Here is a 16,383-nt window from a genome sequence, read left to right on the forward strand (position 1 = left end):
TGTTATAAAATAACTTTAATTATTGTGTGATCCTAGTTTTTGAATTAATCAAAAACGGTTTTATATTCTTACAATGCGATTTCTGGGTCTATCGCGTTATACAGATTAACTGTATTTACTAACACGCTTACAATTTACCACATGGCCAAGAAAAGATACAACTAAATATAACAAAAAAGATACAGTATTGCGGAATTTGGCTATTGAGGTAACAAAGTACCGGCGCTGATTCTGAAAGTAAAATAATACCCATGGTACACTTTTTTACGTCTGTTTCGCTGATTATACCTAAGCAGGTCAGTACGTGGCAAACGTGAATATTGCGGAAACAAGGCAAAAATCTTATCTTCATAAATACGTTTTAGAAATCGTATTAAGAAAACAATAACACTCATAAATAAAAACTTAATCGGTATTTTATACATGATAGAGGGGCAAACGTGCCTACGTAGAGGCCATAATAGCTGCTGCAGTCCTTCTGTTTTAAATGGTATGATCGCACTCTTTTAAATAAATTACTCATTCGTCTTTCTCACTCTCTTTGACAAATTGTGATTTCGTAGTGAAAAAAGAGACAGTACTATAGCCAACAGTGTGCACTGATTTACTTTTTATGAATAAGATCCAACGATCACTTACAACTTTACTGTTGTGAGTACAAGAAAATAATAAAAAATACAAAGTTAATTAATGAAACAATAATATCGGAGTTGGACATGTGCAACCATGGTTGTGAGAATAAAAATAAATGAATTAAACGATTCTGAGAAACATTCTCAAATGCATTCTATTTTAAGATCGCTGGCAGATGGCACCTAGCAAACACTTCATGTTCACGACTAATGTCAAAACATTTGCTCTAAATGTTAAACCATACACGATAACAGAATACATTTGGTCACAACGGGAAGAAATACTTATCATTTTATATAAGAGGAAAACGGCGCATCGTGTAATTTTATTAATATACGAAATTGTTTATATTCCTACACTCCGCGCTTAACACATCTTCTGATTGTACGTTATTTGCAGTTAACCCACAAAGCGACTTCTAAACCTAAACAGAACTAATCTCAAAACAATGATAGAGACAATTACGGGCCATTGTCTCCTTATCTTTTTGTCCTAGGCGCGACAGACAGCCCCATGTGCAGAGGCTGTTTCAGCGCAAAGGAATCAGTCACCCATGCAAGGCTGAACAACGTGCAGAAATCCTCGAAGCAGTGAGGTCGCTGTGAAGCCTACAGACTACTAGAAGGATCTAGACTGACTTAGTTAGCCAGGACTTTACGCACAATCTACCATAGTACCTTAGTATGTTTTTAGCGTAAAAAGCGTCTCAAAGCGTCATCAAAAATGTGAAGTTAAAAAGCTACTTACAGCAACACCATTTCCCTCCTTCAACCAAAGAACTGCGTCTTGTACCGCCTCTTGCGCACTCTGGCGGCGTATAGCTGAACCCTGCTGGTTATCCGCCCTGAAGATGTCGTGAGTGCCGTACAGGGCCATGTGACGTCGCCGATATTCACTGCAGTCGAATACTGGAACAAAAATTTTACTTATTGCTTTCCTGTATATTAATGGGTTCACAGGGGCACGTTGCCCGAAGAACGGATGGCCGATGGGGCAAAAACGTCCTGGAAGGGCCGGGAACAGTCTGCGAAGCGTTCTAACGGCCTCCCATTAGGTGGATAGATCTGGTGAGGGTGTAGAGAAGGTGTTAGATGCAAAGCAAACCGCTCATATTGTAAATTTAGGGAAGAGGCCTATGTCCAGCAGTGGACATCAGCTGAAAGGACGAAAGGGTTTACCATTTTGATATATGAACGCATGAGCATCTCTCTATCATATTTATTATATGCTCCCTAAACTTCTTAATTACAAAGGCCCTCGGATTTCGAAAGGAGTTTTTGCGTTCTAGATATCGGACATTTTCGTAATATTATAATTATTTTCTTATATATTTATTCAATTACATACTAATAATGCATATAACCACGTTTTTGTTTTTAAATGTTCTTATACCAGAACAGGCTAAAAATCTGTGTGAAGCAGAAAGTGTATGATTGTTATATCACTTTATACATATGAAATTATAAATATATTCTGCAAACAGCAATGTGTCCTACATTCTAGTGCAAAGCATAATATAAAATATACATAGATACCTGGCTACAAGACAAACCAGGTCAAGGCAGAGTGGTTATCATGGGCATGAATCTAAACTAAATAAATAAGTGTTAATAATTTAGACATTTAAGATAAGTCTGGTGTATGTATGGAGAGCACAAATTTTATAATCTTAATTTATTCTATATAAAAATATCAGAATAAATTATATTTATTCTGATATTTAATAAGCAAATCCTTTACAAAGAGCACTGAACTATCTAAGCGACCGATAAAGTTTATTTTACTTACATATACTGATTCTTAAAAAAATGACTTATTATTTGGAAATAGTTATCTCCATAATAATATAAATGAATAAAATAATTAAAATATAATTGTTTGTGGAACCTTAAAAACGTATTTTTTATTAGTTCTGGGCCTCACATACTGTACATTTCTGTTTCACGATCATTTGTCAATCTAATAGGCAAGCAGGTGATCAGCCCGTGCCTGACACACGCTGTCGACTTTTTGGATCTAAGGCAAGCCTTAAGAATATGTTTTCCTTCACCGTTTGAGCGAATTTTAAATACGCACATAGAAAGAATCATTCCATTGGTGCCCTGTCGGGATCGAACTTACGACCTCAGGAATGAGAGTCGCACGCTGAAACCACTAAGCCAACACTGCTCAATTAAGCTACAATACATTTTTTAAATGCTATGATTCAATGATGACTTATCAAAAATAGGTTTATCGCGAACAATGGTCTATTATTAGAATACATTTATTTCCTGAAGTGCAGTGTTTACAAGTGATAATACATAAACCACGTAACCCATCACGTTTTACCGATATAAAGAAATAAATGTCAGTTGTTTTTATTAAGCGAGCTCATAAAGGAAGTTTTGAATTATGTTTAGTGTAGACATATATGTGTATACTAAACATAATGTGTAACTAATAACTATGAACATTATGGACATACCTATAGAACACACATTATGGTGTTCTCGTCTGTTATGAAGCTACATTTGTACAGAAGATTTATTCATATCCCTTACTTCTGATAAGATGTTTATTTTTTAATTAAAAGATATCATCAAAACTACATTAGGCCTTTATAGGAGCGGCAAATCTACATAGATTTTCGGACATAGAAATCTATTATACAACAATTAGAAAACTTTCCAAAACTACTAAACGATCGTACTGTTGGTATTGTTTTATATTATGGTACCTAACTTAATTCCAGAGTAGAATTAAAAGTCAAATCTGTTACGACATCGAAGGGACTTCTCATATTTGGTCGTAAAAACCGATAATCGTAACAGCCGATGACTTTGTTATTAAGTACCTAATACAATAGAATTCAGCCGGGACCTTTGATTTTGGTCAATATAACCGGTATGTTGTTCTAAACGATGTCGTCGTAAAAGCTTTTGACTGTATAGTGTATATATGTCACCGTAAAATTGTAAAAACCGTTAGATTGTAATCTATCTCGCGATCCCCAGGTAGCCGAGATCCGCCGGAGCCTGGAAGAGTGCCGCAAAAGAGGAACTCATATAAGCCTCTTCTGGGTAAAGGCGCACGTTGGTACGCCAGGGAACGAGAGGGCGGACACGTTAGCAAAAGAAGCGGCGGAAAGACTAAGGTCAAAACCTGAATACGCCGCATACCCCCTGTCATATGTAAAACATCAGATAAGGCAAAAGACTCTAGATGTATGGAATGAACGCTACCTGGGGGGTGAAACAGCTGGAACTACAAAATTATTTATCGCAAATGTTAGAACTGCGTACAAATTAATAAAAGAGAAGCGTTTCACACCCCAGATGGCGCAAATTCTTACAGGGCACGGAGCCTTTGCACATTACCTTCATAGGTTTAAAATTAGGACAAGCCCAGCATGTGACTGCGGCGATGAAGAACAAACAGTAGAACATGTGCTCATACATTGCCCTATTTTCGCATCGTCCAGGCACGACCTGGAGCAACAAATGCAGATGACTGTAGACCGTAACGGCCTACAGGACATGTTAATAAAGCACAGATCGTGCCTGGAACGGTTCTGCGAAAAAATTGTGGAATATATAAAGGCGGCAAATAAAACCCCAAGAACGGGTCTCGCGAGGAATTGCGTCCCGGCTCGCCCATGAATATTGTTAACAAAAATATTACAGATGTAGCCGGGGCGTCTTTCGCGAGACGTATGATGTGCAAAGGTCCCTGGACAAAATGGCAGGGGAGTAGAAAAGTGATATATTATAAAAAAAAAAATAAAAAAAAAAAATCTATCTCGCGAGATTGTAAACTGTCGAAAGATTGTCAACTCAACATACTGCTTGCAATTTAACGTATTATTATTCGGTAGTTATATGAAATTGTTGGGAAGTAAAATTAATCTGTAATTGACCAAAGAAGTTTGAATGATAACTAAGTTAGTGTAGTACAATCTACCGAATACCGATAACCGATAGATTACAATCTAACGGTTTTTACAATTTTACGTTAACATATACATTACAGGTTAAACTTGTAACATTGCGCTCAAAGTAAGTGTTACTTACTAAACACTTTCTACGAAACACAATTTTAGTTGCCTTTGTGACATTGAATTGAAAAATATTAATACCATTTAACCCTTTATAAAATCATAATATATGTGGTTCCTAGCAACACATCGTTCTATTGGCAATAGCACTTTCCAGCTGGACTTACTATTATTTATTGTCGTAACTAACGAACCCAGTACTCTACCATAAATAGTAAAGAACTTTCTGTTAAAAAAACATCGGTAATACGAATGTGTATTGTGTATGCATTAAATGACCGTTGCATAATTAATATTTGAATATCATTATCGTACTTGGCTGCTTTGTTTTCTATAAAAACAGTCTACTATCCGTTTGGTGATAATTTATTTCTTAATAGACCGGTGATCCCTCTGCACTTGACACAAGCCGTCGGTTTCAGATCTAACGATGTCCATTGGTCCAAACCCGTAACTCCTCAACTGGCACACGCTAAAGGCTGGCAACACTGGTCTTTGTTAGGATAATCACATTACTCTACGTAAGCCTCAGCCAGCCAGACAAAAGATGGAACTGCTTTTGATTGCAATAATGTGGACGTAATATGACCAATCACAATCAGGAACACGCTGTGGAACGCTGTCGAAAGAAGGGAACACAGTTCTGGGGGGTGAAAAGACCAAAAAAGATGAAACCGTGCTTTTGATTTCGATAATATGGACGTAATATGACTAATCACAATCAGGCAGGCGCTGTCGTACGCTGACAAAATTTCACCACGCAGAACAGTGTTCTCTTCAACGTAAGCTAAGTTAATTGTGTATTACCTTTAGTGCTCTCTCCATTCCAGTTAAGATGTCGGGAGAGGCGATGAGCTAGCTGACTCTTACCGCGCGCAGGTAGCCCCACCAGCGCGATCAATAACGGGGCAAACTGGCTGACGCGCCTTGTACGGAGTGACACTGGAACAATATTGACTATGTACTTAATGTATAGATGGAGTACACGAGCTAAATATATTAGAAATGAGACTCCTCCATAGGCCAGCAACGCACACTAACAAAGACGTGTCCAAGGACTTATAAATTTACCAGAGAGTCCTAAAGCTTGAACGTTTTTAAACTCTTTTAGACTTAAATTTTTTTAGACATATATCGTATCACGACGGCACATTAGACGCAATGAATGGAAATAATAAACGAACTGCATAGATTTACGTTTTTAATTGTAAGGGTAGCTTATTACGTTACATAAATAAATTCCATAGTTAAAACGTAATTAACAACTTCATTATAAACGTATTTTATCTATAATTGGAAATACAAGATTAATTTGTTGCGTAAGCTAAAACGTATCTATCGTTTAACCTTCACTTACACAAGCTTACATAAGTCCGGGTCAATATATTTTATCTCTAGCATTATAAAGCATTGTTTTCTACAGACTCCTGGAGTGTCTGGTCCGGAAAGCTGATCACGTACTTATAAAGAAAAATATTGTAGAAACGGGCACAGTCAGTAGACAATAGACTGTCCCCTTTTTATGGTTATGGGTATTCAGACAAAATTCAGTTCAAAACTTTACATAATAATTATAATCAGTGGCGCTACAACCTTTTTAGTTCTAGGTCGCAGAGTTCTGTATCTGTTTGTCATTGTCTGTATTTGTCAATCTAATAGGCAAGTAAAGCAGTCTCTTGTGCTTGACACACGCCGTCGTCTTTTTGGGTTTAAGGCAAGCCGGTTTCCTCAAGATGTTTATTTTTTTCAAATTATAAATTCGGAAATCGAACATACGACCTCAGGAATGAGAGTAGCACGCTGAAGCCACTAGGACAACACTGCTATTATGCTGCTCTCGCAAATCTTTATATATTTAGAATAATTATTGGCTAATATCAATAACCCAAGTGTATATAAATTACGTTTTCGCCTAAAAACCTTATCGTTTATAAAAACATTCACACATCAAAATGGCTGACGTAGCGACACGGAATATCAATCGTACCACAAACCAAATCGACCAATAGGATGAGGTTTTATTTGCCGCGCCTTTTGTTTATCTGTGGCAAGGCATAAATTAAAAACATAAATGACGTCATCAGAGATTAACAACTGTCGTATCCGCCTGGGTACAGGCTATAATATTTAGTATTTCTCCGCAGCAAACACAAGTTATCATTCTGTTACCAAGTTATTAAAGTTTTAGTATTTACATCATTTGAATTAATTAATTACATATTGTGAGGTATGCACTGAACTGAAGTTAAAGAGACGTGACTTATAGGTATGACTTCTAAGTATGATAACGTAACCACAAAAAGTCCCGAATTTTTTCCCTCACACAATATGAAACTAGGGCTTGCATCGTTGACTATGAAGAATTTTGGCATAGAGATATTCTTATAGATTGAGGGACAAAGAAACGAAATTCATACAAAACCTATATTTTTTGTAAATAAAGTTAATATTTGTCGTGTTGGCATATGTTTAATCATATAGGATTTAGAATCGTATAACCAACGACTAAATCGTCGTGTCGTTGGTTACGTAGACAAATGTTCGGTGAACGTACGCTTGCCAATAGAAGGGACTTTGTACCCAACTCAAGGAAATATCAACCATTCTCTAGCCAGCGCACTTTGATACACAGATATAGGTTAAGGAGATTTATTTAGATCAAATTATGCAATTGAGGCTATTTTAGGATCGGAAATAAAGCGACGTGAGAGCTCAAGGGACCGCGATCTCATTTTCTTACGCCCGAACCCAATAACCTATCTCAATCCATAATCCGCCATCTGAGATAGTAATCTTAATCCAAATGTTGTAAAAAGTGTGCCAATAACCAATCGACGGATTGTAATAGCCATTTGTCGATCCAAGCTATCCATGGGAGGTCGGATCGGTGTCTGTGGATAGACTTTTGTATGAAAATGACTGTTGACGAAAGCTCGATTTCAACATTTAATTATGTTTTAAACATACAAACGTATATTTTAATGTTATTTGTACGGTTTTATTTACTTTATTTGGTTTACATTGATTATCAAATATGAGTGTAAACTCAAAGGTACACTGTCACAGGGACCAAACTTTTTAAATTTGTTTTAATTTTCATTTTATTTATGTGTAAACTCGGTAAAATGGAACGACAAAGAGCATTTTATCCGTCGCCAAAAATGGATTGTCTCCGTAGGGTTTGGTTATTGGGATGCAGATAGGAGAACGATCGACTGTCACGGTCCGATCTCAGATTGTCTCAATCTGAGATTGTGGATTGATTATTGGGTTCAGGTTAGGTATGTCAAAAATGCAAATCTAATCTAAAGGTTGCATAGCTCCCAGGTAGTTTACCTCATTGTTAAATTTAGTTAACCATTCGAAACATTACAACTTTTGTTTTATCTGTTTTATAGGTTTTTAAAAAAGCAAAATGGCTTTAAAACGTGTTTAGTTTTAAGTTTGTTACATTCTATGAAATAATGTACACTGGATATGTACCACTACAAACTTTCTGTAACGAAATAAACAATTTTTATATTGAAAACTTGAATATACGGTTTCTTATTAGCCCGAGGTTAGCTTACAGAGTTGTCTCTGACGCACATATAGTGGCCTATAAAACTGTCGAAAAATAACCCCATAATTTAATTATAAATTAATCGACTCTTGTGGTGTGGGACCTTATTTTGTACACATATTATGTTAAGAAATATTCCTATATTTTCATAGGCGATAGACATATAAGGGATGGTAAACTATATATTAAAGACCACTGTAGTATACTATTAGAATACGTAAATATGTATTTGTTTTAAAGTATGAACACTTAAACATACTGTTCTGTAGCTATATGTATGTTTTTATAATTATAAATAATTATTGTAAAACTATAATGATTAAACGACTTTTAAACTAGATAATGATGCTTCAAGAAAGAAATTGTAATATAAAATAATATATATTTAATAAAATTTATATTTAAATAAAGTCCGAAAAATTACAATTTTCAACAACGATTTAGATTATAATTATGCGTATATATTTGAATTAAAACGGATTTCACGGAAAAATATTTTGTATTTGCTAACGTTGTTAATTATTTGTAGTTTCATGGTTACGTCTTAACAAACTCCAGCTGTTATAATATTAGTATAGTAAAATAATTTAATTGTTTTGTATATGTAATATCTATAATGACTAACATTTATTTATATTTAGAAAAAATGTGTAACTTTGAACACACATTTTCTATTCAAAATCACTCATCAGGGTTGATACCTATACAGAAACGAGACAGCGTAAGACTCTTTTCGGATCTTGTCACACGGGAAACTAACATTTAAGTCGCGACTTACATATGTCAAATCTAATTCGTTGTTAATTAATTTCGCATAGTATTTCAATTATAGAACAGGGGTCAAACGGGCAAAAGGCTCACATGTTATTTGATACCGCCTATTGCCACTCACACTGCCAGAAGGCTCGCAAGTGCGTTGCCGGCTTTTAGAAATTGGTACCCTCTTGAAGGAGTCAAATTGGTTCGGAAATTCAGTGGGCAGCTGGTTCTACATACATTTATATAAATATATATATATACGTATTCTGCCTCAGACCGCTGAAGAAACTCAGCTGCAGGTATTAATCCGTGTCTATAGTAGGTACGGTTTTGTCAAGTCAAGACAAAATAACTTTATTCATATGGGTACACTTATGAACGTCAGAAAAGAAGTTAAATTAATTCTAATTGTAGCGTTGAGAACACAAAACCTTCCCATTATTATAGTTAAGTCTAGACTATAATAACATAATATATTTGCTTTGATTAAAGAGTTATGCTAGGTTAATCATAGATAATGCGATCAATGAATGACGTCAAATTCACGCTCGACACACGTGCATGAAATGCATACGTAAATCATAACTAGAGCTATTTGATAAAAACCTAAAATTTTCCAGTTTTCCCACAGATCTGCAACACTGAGACCTCTAATATATAAAATTCGCGTGTCACAATGTTCGTTTCCATACTCTTCCGAAACGGTTCGACCGATTCTTATGAATTTTTTATGCATGTAAGTCTGAGAATCGGCTACTATCTATCTTTCAACCTCCTAAGTGATAAGGGGTTTCCACCCCCTTTCTTTTTTGTTTTTTTTTTATGATACAGCGTATAAAAATACACACAACCCCTAATTTTCACCGCTCTACGATCAACCCCTATTTTTATTATTGTAGATAATTATTTTTATTGAACTAAAAAAAATCCTAGAAATAATATACATGGCAAAACAAACGTTTGCCGTCAGCTATTAATTAAGTATAATCTATTATCTATACCGTTAATGGGTATACCTTGCACTGCCTTGTGTTATCCAAAAAGTAGTCAACAGTACTTCTGTGTGCAAATTATGCTACAGGAGATGCAGAACGAGAGACGAATCCTAGGATCAGAAGACGATGAGAAAATATACCCATGTCCTTCTATGTAGTGTAAGCTGGACCGGAGGTTTTTAGCGCAATAGTTATGCCATAAAATTCCCGGTAGATTGTAAGAGCGACCCGAGAGCCTCTCTATAAAGCTTTGTAGGAACTACCGAGGTTTTAGTGGGTATTGCTCAGCTGAATAGCAGAGACAATAGTCCAGACATACCAGTGCTATTTTCGGGGGGAGTGGACGCGCAAATACATTTCTATCCACATGGATGAAAGCACAAATAGCATACAAGATACATTCTTATTACTCAATACAGTAATCGACACATACATTGTAACGTGTTCGAGAAAAGTGAACGATACACTGATTGATTAGTTATATAATAGTTTGTTTGCACGAGACGAAGTTACGACTACAATCTTGGACCCATTATACGAGTAGCTTGTGTAATGTTAATTTATGTGCATAAACATATGTATATAACCTCGCAAACGTTTTACATTAGGAAGCTCGATCGCATCTAGTGGAGTTGAGCTCCAAACCTAAATGGTGGACAATTAAAACGGTGTTTGGTTAAATAAACTCGTCAGAATTTAGAAAGTATATACGTCTATCAAAACCCTCCATACATACAAATCTTAAACACAACCTTAAAACGTTCAAAAAATCACACAAAGTTAAGCCGCCAATTAAATATTATAACAAAGAGGAGGAAGGGGAGACCCTTAGACCTCTGGGAAGATGATCTGAAAAGATCAGCTGGCATAAACTGGTACTCCATAGCACAAGACTGATAAAAATGGGCATCTTTGGAGGAGGAGGTATGATGGGCTGAGGTGTTTTTAGTGGGTGGGGGTATTGATTATAGACCCAGCCCCACAGTCCCCGCGTCAAGCTCGACATCCATGGTGCGGACCCACGTCAGCGCATTTGCACCTCATTAAAAAAAGACTATCTATGTGCGCTCGTCCTCTGAGAGAAAACATCGTGAGGATACCAACATGCCTAGTCTGATCTCTTACTTGCCTATTAAAAAATATGATCACCATTATTCTTTTAACAGTCCTAAGATTCAAGCGCGAACTGACTCCACCATGTCAAAATCCATCACATTTACATCATACTCGAATTATTAGCCAAGAGGATATTTATAATTTTATCATTTAAATTGCGGTATAAATAAAAAATAATCCCTTTTAAGACGATAATAATTATTTTTGGAAATTCAGTTGTTTCAAAAGCGATAACACGAACATTGATAACGATAAAAATTCAGAGGACAGAACAATAAACTTGTTTTTGTTAAAATGTTTATGTAGATAGTGCAAATGGTTTTGACATTTAGATGACAAAAACAAACGAGGTGGGTGGTATCACTCGAATTCTAGAATACTCAGAACATTGCAAGCAGATTTAGCTTGCAGTAAGGAAATATTTGAACTCGATATTTTCTACCACACCTCAAGGGTTGGTATTGAGGCTACGCTAATAAGGTATTGGTATAGTCAAGTCAAGTCAAAATAACTTTATTCATATGGGTAAACAAGTACACTTATGAACGTCAAAATAGAAGTTACATTTATTCTAAATTTACATTTACTACCAGTTTGCAAGTCAAGGGCGTAGAGCGGGCAAGAAGAACTGGCAAGAAACTTTCCGCCACTATTTTTAATCGCTTAGTTTTGAGTCATACAAATTGTTTGTACTGGAGCAAATCCATCTCAAGGATTAGGATCATTTAAATATTCGTCAAATTTAAAAAAAAGTTTTGAATTTATTTACTGATAATTCTCTAATTTCGCTTGGGAGTTTGTTGTAAAAACGAATATATTTTCCATATAAGGAGCGGTTTATCTTCTGGAGCCTTGGTTGGTCGTACGCTTAAATAAGTTCTGTTTCGAGTAAAAATTATACTGGTGAAAAATCCGATGAGAGAATTGAATGGCATATACTTTCCCTAGTTCCCGATATTTGTATGTCACTGAACAATGGCATATCGTACCCGCCTTACGAGGGACAGGGGATTCGGTCGCGCCCTGACAACGGCGGAACAAATTGCAAATTTGAGTTACGATGGGTAAATCATCTTGCTTAGTAACTGTAGGCAAATTAGATAAGCTACCTAAACACAGACTATGAAATGAAGATGTGAGATAAATTAGGTACAAAGATCAAGAAATTCCAGTGGAATATTGCAAATACCTATCGCGGCTATAGGTGTAAATAACAGGTAGACACTTATCATAACGTCAAAGAGCTTCGTCTACTTGATTAACGTGCGACTCTTGTCCCTGAGATCGTAGGTTCGATCGCCAGCTGTGCACCAATAGACTTTCTGTCTACATGCGCATTGAACATTCGCTCGAACAATGAAGGAAAACATCGTGAGGTAACCGGCTTGCTTAAGACCCAAAAAGTCGACGGCGTGTGTCAGGCACAGGAGGCTGATCACCTAGTTGCTATATTATATTGACAAACAATCACGAAACAGATACAAAAATCTGAGGCCCAGACCTAAAAAGGTTGATGCGGCACTGATTTATTTTAACCACATTTAGTAAATCATTTAGCATATAAAATGTATTTCTTTATTGACATTTATAAGACGTGTACATTGTGTGAACTAAATAAATAAATGATTTTGAATTGAATTTGAATAGCTCTCGAAAGTTTTAATAATGTGATAAAATGTTTTATTTAAATGTACTCTTAAATTCTACAGAAATTCCAATTAAAATCATTCTCAAATAAAACATATTTGTTTATTAACTTATTTGAGCCACCTATCTCGAGACAATTAACACTATCAGGTTTGCTGTGGGCGTGGCCCGACGTCACAAGATCATAATTCTTGTTTCGTTATGTCAGCTTGCGCCTTGTTGATGAAATCGTTCATCAAACTCAATTGTGGCCTCGTGATATTGTCACTTAAGCTAATATTAGAATCAATTAGTCCGCTTGTCCTTTTTGCAATTAATCGATGATTAAAAAGATAAGATGGATTAATTTTAAAAATAGGTTCGGCTATGTGATTTTTAAAAGACTGTTAAAATACGAAAAGTCGCATATCTCGGACACATCTTGTGTCATCATCGATACGGACTTGTTGCAGCTTATAATTATGGGCAAAATTCAAGGCAAGAGACAAAAGTCAAAATCATTTATTCATATAGGTACAACACAATGTACACATATGAACATCAAAAAAGAAATATACATTAAATGCATCTAATTTTACATTTACTGACAGTTCTCAAATCAAACTCTCCGCCACTCTTTTTAATCGCTAAGTTTTTTGTTTAACACAACGTTTGTAAGGAGCTGCAACCATTACACCATGTTCCACATGACATCTTAAGTAATAAATAATAATAAAATAAATTAAAAACAAAGATTTGTCCTCTATCAGCAGGAGGCAATGTGAAATATGCACTTATATTCTCGTGGGAACAACACGCAAAGACGGGCTGGTAAAAGGAACAAGTCGCGGTTGCAGACATATCGGAGTGGACCTTTTGAAGCTTTTTAGCCTAGCGCAAGATACCCGGACATTCAAATGGTTAATAGCCAACCTTTAGAAATAAAGTGGCACCAGAAGATGTGGTTTACCCCATCAACATTCAATTGTGTTCTACCATTCTCGCACCCGGATTTCATACATATTGGCATGATTATTTGGAAACTCTTTCACAATAATTATTTTATCAATCAATTTATCTAAACTAAAATACTAAAATAAATTTCATATCAGATGTATTTTACATTTTATTATTATTAATTTAAAAGTAAAAGTGTAATATAAATAAAGTACACACAGGCTCTAGGACATTATGTCCAAAATTTGTTACGTTTCTTATTACGTAGCGTAAATTCATGTACGCACAGAAAACCACAACGTTGCATTATGTGGCAAAATACATAATAACAATACGTTTTCCTTCCCTTAGACTTTTTTTACTTGAGAACAATAAAGGAATAGGTAGCTATAGTTAATAATTTATCTGCATGTATATATCATTGTATGTCGTGTTTCAAGACAAGTATATGGAAAGTACCAAGGGGTAGAAGATGGCCCCCAAAAAGTAGGCGGATAGAAGAGATAGAAGCGTCAGCTGGAAGCGAATGGAGAAAGTAAGCCATGGACAGAGATATTTGGAAAAAGCTGGAGGAGACCTTAACCCTTGAAGGGGTTCCGGCACTGAAGGTAGCCAGGATATAGGATAACAGGAAATATTTATAAAATGTATATAGCTTACATTTGTTAAGCTACGCCACTTTTGTAAATTGGATATTAAACGAGCTTTAATTATTACTATTATTTTTAGTTGGTCATTACTGCTTTTAAAGCTATTAAGAATTAAAACCTAAATTTCAACTAGAATATTTCCATACCGCGGTGACCCTTTTATTAATTTCTAAAAACACTATACTAGAAATTACATAATTTTACGATCGTTAATTGTATCAAGTAAAGATAATAAGGGAAAATGAAAGTCCCGCAGTAATATCACGAATTTTCCGCGTGTAACGTAGATTTCCCAAGACCTCTGGTCACATCTGGCTATCTGCCATACAGATTACGTAGCCATTACTCATTTAACTGCGTCTAGATAATTTCTACAAACGACACAAAATAGTAACCTCTTCGCTGTAAGCCCGTAAGGTCCTTTTTTTAACACACATTAAAAATAAAACCAGTGGCGCTTCAATCTTTTTAGGTCTGGGCCTCAGACTTAGACTCATGATCATTTGTCAATCTAATAGGCAAGATCAGCCTCCTGTGGCTGACACACGCCGTCGACTTTTGGGTCTAAGGCAAGCCGGTTTCCTCACGTTTCCTTCACCGAGCGAATGTTAAATGCACATATAGAAAGTCCATTGGTGCACAGCCGGGGATACGTACGACCTCAGATATGAGTCGCAATTATTGATTACTAGCTGGCCTGGCGAACATCGTACCGCCTAACAGTCGATTCTTTATTTTTTTTAATACTTATTCTGCTATTCGGGACACCGGTCTAGCTAGTAAGATAAAATAAAAAAGTTGATAATATAACAAATACATTATGTCAAAAAATAAAAATTTACCTTCCCGGAACCCCTCCACTAACGCTTGAACTTTATGATATGGTATTAAAGTTCAAATTGCCTTTAAATATTATTACGAATATTTTGTATGGGAATATAGAAAAGTGTTGTTTTAAGACTTTTTCACTTAATTTTTTAAAATTTTTCCCTCCGTAAGAACCATCCTCGTACTTCAAGGAATATTATAAAAAAAGAATCAGACAAATCGGTCAAGCCGTTTTCATGTTATGTCGTGACAACGGAAAACGGGTTTCATTTTTATATATATAGATTAAGAATTTTTTCATCCAAAACCTGACACTAGACCTAGAGGTTTTTGCTACTTGTCATAATTTAATTTTCGTTCGAGTGAATAATCATCTGACGCAGGTCGATTTTTAAGTACTATTTTGGTATAAAGGTTTCTTTCACCGTCACCATGAGCAAATGTTATATTTTGTGGTTAAGGATTCATTACATTAACAATGGTCTATCAGCGTAAAAGACAATGCATGCATCAAGAATTAATAAAATTACTATTTCTTAATGTTCTATAATAAATAACTGTGAGGTTAATATTCAAGGGCGTTAAATTGAGTAAAAAAATTAAGTTAACATTAAAATATTTTTTCTGCTCCAATTTCTTTTGGTTCTTTTTACGTTGAATAAAATTTCACTACACACGTTCTGGTACGAAGCCAATATGTTGACATGTGTGACAGGAAATAAGTAGTTATTGAAGTTTTCATCGGAACTATATATACTAGCCTACTTTAATTTTTTTGTAGAACCGCCCATGGACTCTTAATGCCAGAGGGGTCGAGAACGCGTTACCGGCTTTTAAATATACAGTAAATCGGTCGATACTCATATCAAGGTCTTTCTGTCATACTTGGAGATTAATTTAATATTTCGCAATATAAAAATTATACGGACAGCAACGGGTAATCATCGCTAAGGGTCATCAAAACAATTCTAAAATAAGTAATACGATAATTGAGAACACAAAAACTAGTGCCTAACATAGGCACCCAAACTTAAAAATGAATTTTATTTCGGCCATACACTGCGAAGAGGCGAGAACTTGGATCTGCTCGTGGTTGATAACACAGAAGCCAAAAGATCAAGTGGCCGTTTATCAACCAGATGGACCGATCAAGTGAAAGACTCATCGTCCACTGTACTATTTTTTTTAATAATACTTTATTTATTGCAAGAATATGGTACT

The 16,383-nt window shown here is 35.5% G+C and overlaps 1 protein-coding gene across 1 annotated transcript in view; it reads right to left on the reverse strand.

Moving 5' to 3' along the window:
* The window catches only part of LOC125060780 (6-phosphofructo-2-kinase/fructose-2,6-bisphosphatase-like), a 32,548-nt gene that overhangs the window by 12,755 nt on the left and 3,410 nt on the right, over window positions 1-16,383 (reverse strand). The window contains exons 3-4 of the mRNA XM_047665844.1: window positions 5,477-5,611; window positions 1,381-1,541 (exon numbers count right to left, since the gene is read on the reverse strand). Coding sequence (XP_047521800.1) covers window positions 1,381-1,541; window positions 5,477-5,611 — 296 coding nt within the window. The remainder of the gene's footprint in view (window positions 1-1,380; window positions 1,542-5,476; window positions 5,612-16,383) is intronic.

Source organism: Pieris napi, chromosome 22 (assembly GCF_905475465.1).
Source record: "Pieris napi chromosome 22, ilPieNapi1.2, whole genome shotgun sequence".
In the NCBI taxonomy this organism is placed as follows: Eukaryota; Metazoa; Arthropoda; class Insecta; order Lepidoptera; family Pieridae; genus Pieris; species Pieris napi.